Genomic DNA, 9,889 nt, shown 5'->3' with positions numbered 1-9,889 from the left:
TATGACTAATGTTATTAGTTACTAGCTTGATCATTCATCTATTTCTTGGTAATTTTTACTAAGTTGCTGCCTCAAGTCCCTTGGGCATTTGGTTGGTAATGTATGAACTATTTTATTATGTTTGTTCCCTTTAAGTTGGCAATGATGAAGCTTCCGCCTTTAATCCGAAAAGGATTAAGTTGGTGAGTTGCTCTATACTTAAGTTATATTGAAGCAATTTGCCCTTAATCCAAATTGATATGGAAAAAATGCTTACTGAGCCAAAATTGATATAATCCCTTCTAAGTGTTTCATTTTTTTTAGAATTCTAATGCTTGCTTGTGTACTAATTATTTTCACTAACTTGTCATAATTCACAGGAAGAAGAGTAGGTCTAATTGTCTAAAAATCTAAGAGTTGACACTTGCTGATTTTTGCTGATTTTGCTGATTTTGGTGCTTCAGTTCAGTAGTTGTGTATTTTGTAAATTTGAGAAGTTACTTCCTTTACACTTAACACTTGTGTAGAGTTTTGATCCTTTTGGTCTTAAATCTGTAACAACTTAATTTACTTTTGTTAGAGTATTAGACACTTAACTATTGGTGTTAGTTAATAGACTACTTAGTAATACTAATTACTAAGTTAGTATTACAGTATTAGTCTATTACACTATCAGTTATTTATTCAGTTAGATACTAAATTGTTAGCTATTTAACTTTTTCTATTAATGACCTTTTGATGTTGATTTTTGAACTGATTTTTGAATTGATTTTTACATTTGTTTAAAACGGAAAAACAAAAGGATATCCAAACTATCCGATCCGATCCGAACAATGTTATAACTGAACGGATAAATCAACAAAATAAAACGGATTGGGGATTCAAAACTAAAATCCAAAATCCGTCAGATTTCCCTCCCCACCATCCAAACCGTCCGCGGCACAGGCCTAGTCGATCAAACAGATCATTTGGCAGGTCCTATAGAGCCTATGTTAGAGCCTACATCATAGTCTATCTCACTGTCTAAAGCAAGAGGACCTGAGGACCTACGACATGCAAAAAAAAAAAAAATGAAAAAGAAGAAGGAAATGATGAACACATCACAATTGACTTTGATGGTTCGATTCGAGAGGCACATGAGCTGGCTCAATAGCAATTGTCACTTATGGGAATCAAACCCGAGTTATCCCAAAATTCTCCCCCATAAAGAGAGCTCATTTGCCACTTGAGCTATCCTATTGGGTTAAAGTAAGGTCTAATTATTTGTTATTGTATTGTTGTTATTCAAAAAGAGTTTAATATCGCAGATGATTAAAAAAAAACAAGTGATTTTGAGGATTGCGGTGATGCGTTGGAAAGACTTCAAAACAATATTGGTGCGTGATTTCATCAACAAAAAGCACAAAATATATAATTATATAAATCTCTCAGAATTATATGACTAGTTGAATGAAGAACAATGAGAGAAATTTGAAGCAAATCGTTGACGAGTTCATGGTACACTATGTAATTCGATTGCTTGATAATCATGTTTTATTAGTCTTAATGCTTTATTAATATTAATATGTTATTACTTTCAAAAAAATTAACATGTTATTATTTAATGATAAATTTTAATTTAGGTCAAACGTCAAAAGGCTAGGGAGTTGCAACAGCGGAATGAGCATCCTCACTTTTTAGGGTCTAGGAAATAAGTTGGAAAGCAACCTGAATGAATTATGTCTGGCCCATTGTCTTCATAGTCTTCTTGTATTTCTGTTACTGGTTTCGACCATAGTAGCTAATGGTCGTAGCTTGACTGGAACAGACGCGGAAAGTGCACACAATCTGCGTCCTTTCCACAATAAACACATATTGTATTGACAATCTGCGTCTATTGTATAACAGATGCAGAAAGTTGTTTTTTACTAGTGAGAGACAATAGTGCTGATTAACACTGTGCCTCTTGTTCCATGTGCAAAGCCTTAAAATTTTGAAAAGACATTGAGTTTGTACTAGATATTATGGTAACATTAATGAGCATTTATAGGCTTTGGAATCAAAATTGTGAACTACATGAAAAGTGGATGTTTATTTGCATATATGCAAGTGAATGTGGACAACGAAAAGAGTAAAGGGTAAAAAAAGAAAGGAAGGAAAAGGCAGGGTTGGAAGAGGGAGAAGAAGAATCATCTTTTGTGTGAGTGATTTGAATTCGTACAAAGACTATCCCAGTCCCTAAGGTTCCAATATCACACTCTTAATTTTTCCCTCACCATATCACCCCTCCCCTCAGGTGCATGTCAGACACCAACAGATTCCCATTCCTCCTCCAATCTTACCCATTATCCAATTGCAAGGGAATGGAGCCATTTCAATATATATATATATATATATATATATATATATATATATATATATATATATATATATATAGAACTGGGTTCCCGTGCGGGTGGGCACCTCAGGTGCGGTTTAATCTGAGTCATTCATCTCGTTTAAATCAACGTCCAAGATTATCAAAATTAAATTAAAAAACGCGGTGGCATTTTGATAATTTTTGCATCTCGGTAAATTTGAGGTGTTTGGGTTTGGACTTAATTTGCGTGGGGTGTGTGCTTAATGTGCGTGGGGTTAGCGATTAATGTCAGTAGTTGTTGGAACTTAAGGTGTGTAAGTTAATACTTAAAGTGCGTCAGTTTAATGCTTAATGTGCGTGAGGTTTGTGCTTAATGTGCGTGAATTTTATGCTTAATGTGCGTGAGTTTGTGATTTGTGTTCTTAAGGTGCTTTGTTTGTGTGCTTAATGTGCGTGGTGATTTGTATACCTAAGATGTGCCATATTAATATTGAAGATGCGTCCAACTGCACGGGAAGCTTTTACCGCACCTGAACCCTTCCCTATATATATATATATATATATATATATATATATATATATATATATATATATATATATATATATATATATATATATATATATATATGCAGTCAGGTGAAACCATGAGCTTAGGAGAGGAATGAGAACCAATCACAGTTGTCCATCTGTCCAAATCTAATGGATCAGATGTAACTTAAAAAAAATGCAGTGACATTTTTGTAAATAACTCGATTCAATTTGTGCAAGTAATGCATACCCATTCTTCTGACGCTATTCATGTTTGCAACTCATACAACAAAGTCATTACATTTAAATCCAATATAATTATATATGAAATTGAAACAACAATTACCCAAAAATAATAATAATAATAATAATAATAATAATAATAATAATAATAATAATAATAATAATAATAATAATAATGTTGAGCTATTTTAGATTCAAATCTGTTTTTTTTTTTTTTTTTGTAAACTAGCAGAAGTAACTCAATTGCACATAAAAAGCATATAACAATAAAGACAAAGACAATGTCAAACTTATTCAAAAGCGAATTAACAAAACTTAAAGTAATTTTAATCAAAAGTACTATCTACAACATAATATCATACAAACTATATATAATAAGTATTTAGATAATTATTTTTAAAAGAGTGCAAACATTAATTTCAATGTCAATAATAATAGACTTCACCTATATAATTTTATTTAAATACAAACATTGTGGCGTAAAAAATGTTTGTGTGTGAATATATATATATATAGATTAAAAAAAGGACTTGGCATTGTCCTTTTGCCTTTGCTCTTTGTTTGTAACTTGCAAGAATTTACACCATCCGCTCTCTTCCTTTCTTTTTCTTACCTTTGGTTTTAATTTTTCTTTTCTCTTTCTATCCTCTTCTCTCTCTCCTCTCTAGAACCCTACTTTATTCTCTCCCTCCAACACAACCCTCTAAAAAGAGGACTCTCCCCCCACTCGATCCTCCTTGTGTTCACAAACAACACATCTCCCCTTTCTCTCTCTCTCTCTCTCTCTCCCACCCCACCACTTGTGTGTTCTCATCCACATCCCTAATTCTCTCCCCGCTAGCTTGCTTGTTGTTTGAGCATTACTAACATTTCTTGAATCTAGCTGAAGAGATAGTTTTTATGTAGTAAAATCGATCAAACCTATAAGACAACAACAATATTCTTGAAAAGATCATCAATCAGCTTGTCATACATATGATGGCATCGCCCTCGGAGCTAACCCTTGACTGCAAACCCCACACCTACTCCATGCTTCTCAAGTCCTTTGGAGATCATCATCTTCATCCCCATCACCAAAACGATCAAACCCTGCAAAAGCTTGAAGACTTTCTCTCTCGCCTCGAAGAAGAACGCCTCAAGATCGATGCGTTTAAACGCGAACTCCCCCTTTGCATGCAACTCCTCACCAATGGTAATTTCTCTCCGGAACTTCTTATAAAAAGTTTCATACTTATATTAGTAGACTAGACTAGACCACGAGGTTGGGTAATGAATTTCGGGTATGTGTAACGTTAGAATAGTAGTATGATGAATTTAAGGAAGTGCCCCACTTAGTTCAAAGTGGGGATTAGCAACCAAGAATTTAATTATTGGAATAATCGAAGTATAAGTTAGGCAAATGCTAAGATTTGGGATATTCATTTTCCCTGTTGTTTTTGAAAATTGTGCCTGGGTAGTATAGTTTGGTGCTTTAATAACCATCATATCCCTTTTGCTTTATTTTTATGTTAATTAACTATATTAATACAAGTTATATATGCATGGCTTTTTCATGTATGCACAACTTTAGATGCTTTGTTAAAGCATTAATCTTGATTTTCTGCAGCCATGGAGGCTTCAAAGCAACAGCTACAATCATTCAGGGCAAACAATAATAACCATGGGGCGGCGAGGCCTGTTCTTGAAGAATTCATTCCTCTCAAGAATTCCAGCTCGCTGGAAGGGACGACGGATCAGAAGGCGGCGGCTAACGCCACCGGGGACAAGGCGAATTGGATGACCACCGCCCAGCTATGGAGCCAAGGAAATAATAATAATAATAATAATGAATCTTCCATGCAGCAAAAGATTCCCAGTAAGGAAACTGAGATAGGGTTTTCTGTCAGCCCAAATCCGCAGATGAACAATAATGGCGGAGCTTTTCTTCCGTTTTCGAAAGATCATCGGAGCGGTTCTTGCCCTAGCCCGACGCTGGCCCTAGCTTCCCCGGACGGCAAAGAATTGGAAGAGAAGAAGAGTTTGGAGATTAATGTGAATCTTGGCAAGTGCAGTAATAATGGACCTGCAACAACTGAGCTAGGAAAATCCGGTGACTGTGGTGGCGGCGGCGGCGGTGGCGCTACTCTTCCGCCGCCGCAGGATTCTCAGACGGCGGCCGCAACCGCCACACAACCTCATAGAAAGGCTAGAAGATGCTGGTCGCCGGACTTGCACAGACGCTTTGTTAATGCTCTTCAAATGTTGGGAGGTTCTCAAGGTAATTAATTAAATTTATTTTTAGATTCTAATTTGTTTTTTAATCTTTAAATTAATTTGGATTTTAACAAGAAAATACTCTCATCATTATCATCATCATTAATATTATGATTATTAATAATTTATTAATCATTAGGCTATCTAGCTAAATCTTTTCCTGGCAATGATTACAGTTGCAACGCCAAAACAAATCAGAGAACTCATGAAGGTTGATGGTTTGACCAATGATGAAGTTAAAAGCCATCTACAGGTACATATACACCCAGTACAAAAAGATAATTTCAACCATTTTTTACTGTTCTATATAAATTATATGGAATTTTTAAGATACTAATCGTCTAATCAATAGATGTGCCTTTTGTTCTAAGTATAATCATATATAATAAATCTGATTGTATTTGATACATAGTATTAAACAGTATCTATACAACTTAAATGACATACAAGATTATACTTATATAGCCCGCACGGACTTAACTCACTGGTTTAGTAGACAGTATTTAACATATCCAGGTTCAAACTTTAGCAGCGCGTCACTGTGGGATTATATCCAAAGTGGACAGATCCCTTGTGCACACCGACATTTGGCCTTGTCTGCATGCTCTGTCGGACCGAGAGTTAGAGATTCAACCTTTTAGGAGCGTTTAATTTTTTACCTTCTTGATTTGAGCTAATGAGCTATATGGGCAACATAAGTTAATTTGCCTCCTGTCCTTAGTCCTTTCTTGATTGGGGTTACAAAGTTATAAAATAGTGGAAACGAATTTCTCTCCTAAGTGTAACCCAAAAAAAAAAAATGTAAAACAGTTATTGGTTTGCCAACTAATTACTCACAAATTTGTAGTTTTGAAGTACAAAATTTTGGGACTGTACTGTGCATATATTTTAGGAGGTACAAATGGGAAGGCATGCATTTTGACTACTACTGCTTTTCTGTTTTGTATGTACACTTACAGAAATACAGGCTGCACACAAGAAGGCCAGGGCCTACCCCACAAGCGGCTGCCGCGGCAGCGCCGCAGCTGGTGGTTCTAGGTGGCATATGGGTCCCGCCGGAGTACGCAACCGCAGCCGCCGCCGCGCACGGTGGTGCAGCAGCAGCAGCAGCCGCCACGCTCTACGGCGCACATCCGACCACTACCCACGCTCATCACCCAGCTCCCCAGCACTTCTCGGTGGGTCACGAGTTCTACGCCGCGCCGACACCCCCGCCACCTCAACACCTCCCTCTCCACCACCATGCCGGCCACCCCCTCCACCACCAGTTCCACATGTATAAGCCACCGCCACACGCCCAAACCTCCCCAGAGTCCGACGGCCGGGGCACCGGCGACCGGTCGGAGAGCATTGAGGACGGAAAATCGGAGAGCGGCAGCTGGAGAGCGGATAGCGGCGGAGAGGGAAGAGCACTGGCGGCGTTAAGGGAAGATGGGGAAGTGAGTAATGGAAGTGATATCACTCTCAAGTTCTAACATTCCCAAGCTTAATTAACGTTTAATCATGGGATTAATAATTAATTTGATTAATTAAGATTTAAGACTAGGTTTTTGTTTTTGATATAAACCACGAGATGTTCTGGGTCTTTTTCCATTCGGTTTACTGTTCGAGTCTAGTTCCAGTTAACGTACTCCAAAAGACATGAACTAGCCCAAGAGAAATTGTCACTTAGAGTATCGAATCCAGATCATCTCTAGAATTGTCCTCACAAAGCAATTACTTTGGTACTTGAGTTACCCTTTGAGTTAAATTTAAGACTAGGTTTAGTACTTTAGTTCTAATGGTAAAAAGTTTAATTTCCTGTTCTATATAACTATATGTAGAGAGAGGGGTAAAAAGGTAGGGCTTAATGGAAAACAGAGTTTGTAATTTTTTTTTTTTGTTTTTTTTTTTTGGTATGTACTAAAGTACTATTTGATAAAATTGAAGATTGGATTTTTGTGAGCTTTCTTGACAATTGGCACTATGTGGAGGATTCCTTTTACCAAGTTTTGGATCTTTATGTCTTTTGGCACAGTGATTTATTTTTCTATTATTTCTCTATTATTCTATTCGGTTTTGGGGCGAGAAAAATTTTCCTTTTGTGAACAAGTTTTCGATCTTTGATCGGTTGACAGATTTGCCCTTTCCTTTCCCAGACATTTACAGAACCAGAAAGCAGTCATAATGCAGTAGAATTGCAGAAATTTATACTGGCAGTAAGACTAAATTTCACCTTTTTTTAAATAATTACAAAAAAAAATTATCAGAAAGTGCCACGTAGGTAAAAAGATGCCCTAGTTTTGAAGGAACGAGAGGAGGGATAGAGAAGAACAACTGTATACTTTAAACAATATTCTTTATGACAACTCATATATAGCCAATTTGAGATTAACCACTTGTAGGTAATATCAGCCATCAATAAAAATTGTCAAAAGATTTAATAATATGCTAGATTTTAAGATATATTTTCATAAATTTCATTCACCAGTGATTATAGTTAGATTACCATTAACGTTGGTCAGAAAAAGCTCAAAATACTTTAATTTCCATTTCTTTTTTTTTTTCAATGGTTGAAAACTTAATCAGAAATTGATAAATTATTTTTAGCAATATAATGCAATTATAAGATATTGGTTGAAACCATGCTACGTAAAAAAGAGATTATTATTAGTGTGTGTGTATAGTAGATTGTAATTTGTATTAATTAATTCATTAGCAATTATAATCAAAGTTCGTATATTACTCCGTATCAAATATATATGTTCATGGGAGAACACTAATGACTTATTCTGTTATTCAAATCGGCTGGTTAAGCACCAGATCTGTTACTGTCTCTATCTTATAGAACTATTTGATGAATATTTTAGCTAGCCTTGATTAAAATTTATATAATCTTGCTTTTCATGTTAGATCTAAATATAGTACAACCTCATGACGGAAGTAGAACTCGTGTTGATCTCGAGCCATAGTTGATATCTTGTTGTGTTGCCTCTTAAACGGTAGACCTGCAAGAATAACTTGTTCTGTCTTATACTTAACTCAGAATTCTATATGCTGTATTGGTATTTTCTGAGCAGTATGATGAGTACCATAACTTTAGATGTTATATATTAAATATCATGTATCCCATCAATACAGACATAATAGAGAAATACGAACTAAACCTAGATGTCCAGTCTACTTGCACTATATAATTAAGGCCCATAATATATAATATATATTATATTATATGGAAAATTTTACATTTCATTCTCTATTTCCTCCTCAAAATGTAAAAACAAAATCCACACGCATCATATTAATAATTACTCCATCCGTCTCAGTTTATGTGTTTGGTTCGGTTAACGAGGCTTGATTGGAGTTATTTTTAATCCAATTTTTCATAATATTAAGTTTAATATTAGTTTATAAAATTTATATATTTAGAAACTACACTAAAAATACTATTAAACACAAAAAATTAAATTTAAAAATAATTAAAGAATACTAAAGAAAATAAACTAAGAAGAAAGAGTTGATTTGACTAATAAATAGTAAATAAGACGGATAAAATGAGATATGAAGTATTATTTTTTATTCAGAAAAAGAAGAAGAAGCTAAAATGGGGATCATTCTCTAAAGACGCACCGAAAGGATTGCCTATTTGCCTTGCTTGCTTTCCAACATTGTATAAGAAGCTTTAATTTTTAGTAATTTGCGATTTATTTACCTTAAAGAAAGCCAAACACCTCTCTTTTGATAATTAATTAACAACAGCCACTTTTTCCGCATGTTACAACATTCTTATATAACCTCTAAGCAATTCTACGTAAACTAGAGTTATAACACGGATTTCACACTAAGTACACATTTAAATAGTGATTGTGAGTTTTTTTCATAAATTAAAGAATTGAAATTAATTTGTTTTTTTTTTTAAATTAGACTATACATGCATACATAAAATATAGTGTTAATTACGGAAATGGTCCTTTAATTATAGTGAAATAACTAATTTGGTCCTCCATTTGTTTAGCCGTCAACGTCCGTTTACTCGGGATTAAATTGGTAATTTTACTATAGTCAAAGAACCATTTCAGTAACAACTATTTGTAAATGAGCTATCAACAAATTATAACCCAATGTGTACTATAGTTCAATATTTTAGTTTGTTATGTAACTTACATTTTATATTTTTGTTTGTGTTTTGCCTTCAAACTAGTACCGGGCTACTATGAAATGTTTGTTAATATTGACCTTGTATTAAAAAAAAAAACAAAAAACAAAAAACAAAAAAAAAAAAACAAAAACAAAAACAACAACAAAAATTATTGGAGGTGTACTTAATAATAATCTAGTTACGTTGTTGGGCATGACACTTCACACATAAAACATTCGTATAACTAGTATTCTCAATATCAACAATATCTTAGCACAAGGCATTGTAATTCAGTGGCACAAAATTGAGATTTTTCATAGAAAATTTAGAATACAATAGGAGTAGAAACGAGTTGAGTTAAATTCAAACTCGAGTCGAGATTGACCTAACTCATTAAGTAATCAACCAAATCTTGAGTTTATACTTTTGAC

At 34.6% G+C, this 9,889-nt stretch overlaps 1 protein-coding gene across 2 annotated transcripts; it reads left to right on the top strand.

The window, feature by feature from the left end:
* Positions 1-3,814: 3,814 nt before the first annotated feature.
* Positions 3,815-7,298, top strand: LOC109166581 (myb family transcription factor EFM-like). Of its 2 annotated transcripts, XR_002051677.1 has the most exons (5): positions 3,815-4,280; positions 4,695-5,345; positions 5,518-5,594; positions 6,301-6,887; positions 7,103-7,298. XR_002051677.1 is itself a non-coding variant. In XM_019315480.1 (4 exons), the coding sequence occupies exons 1-4, from the start codon at positions 4,064-4,066 to the stop codon at positions 6,814-6,816; spliced, it is 1,461 nt and encodes a 486-aa protein (XP_019171025.1). In that variant the 5' UTR covers positions 3,815-4,063; the 3' UTR covers positions 6,817-7,298. The 2 variants fall into 2 exon arrangements, 1 of the variants encoding a protein (XP_019171025.1); XM_019315480.1 differs by having other exon boundaries at positions 6,301-7,298.
* Positions 7,299-9,889: the final 2,591 nt, after the last annotated feature.

Source organism: Ipomoea nil, unplaced genomic scaffold (genome assembly GCF_001879475.1).
Source record: "Ipomoea nil cultivar Tokyo-kokei standard unplaced genomic scaffold, Asagao_1.1 scaffold3104, whole genome shotgun sequence".
In the NCBI taxonomy this organism is placed as follows: domain Eukaryota; kingdom Viridiplantae; phylum Streptophyta; class Magnoliopsida; order Solanales; family Convolvulaceae; genus Ipomoea; species Ipomoea nil.
The sequence above is the reverse complement of the archived record's forward strand: the minus strand, read 5'-3'. Positions and strand labels throughout refer to the sequence as shown.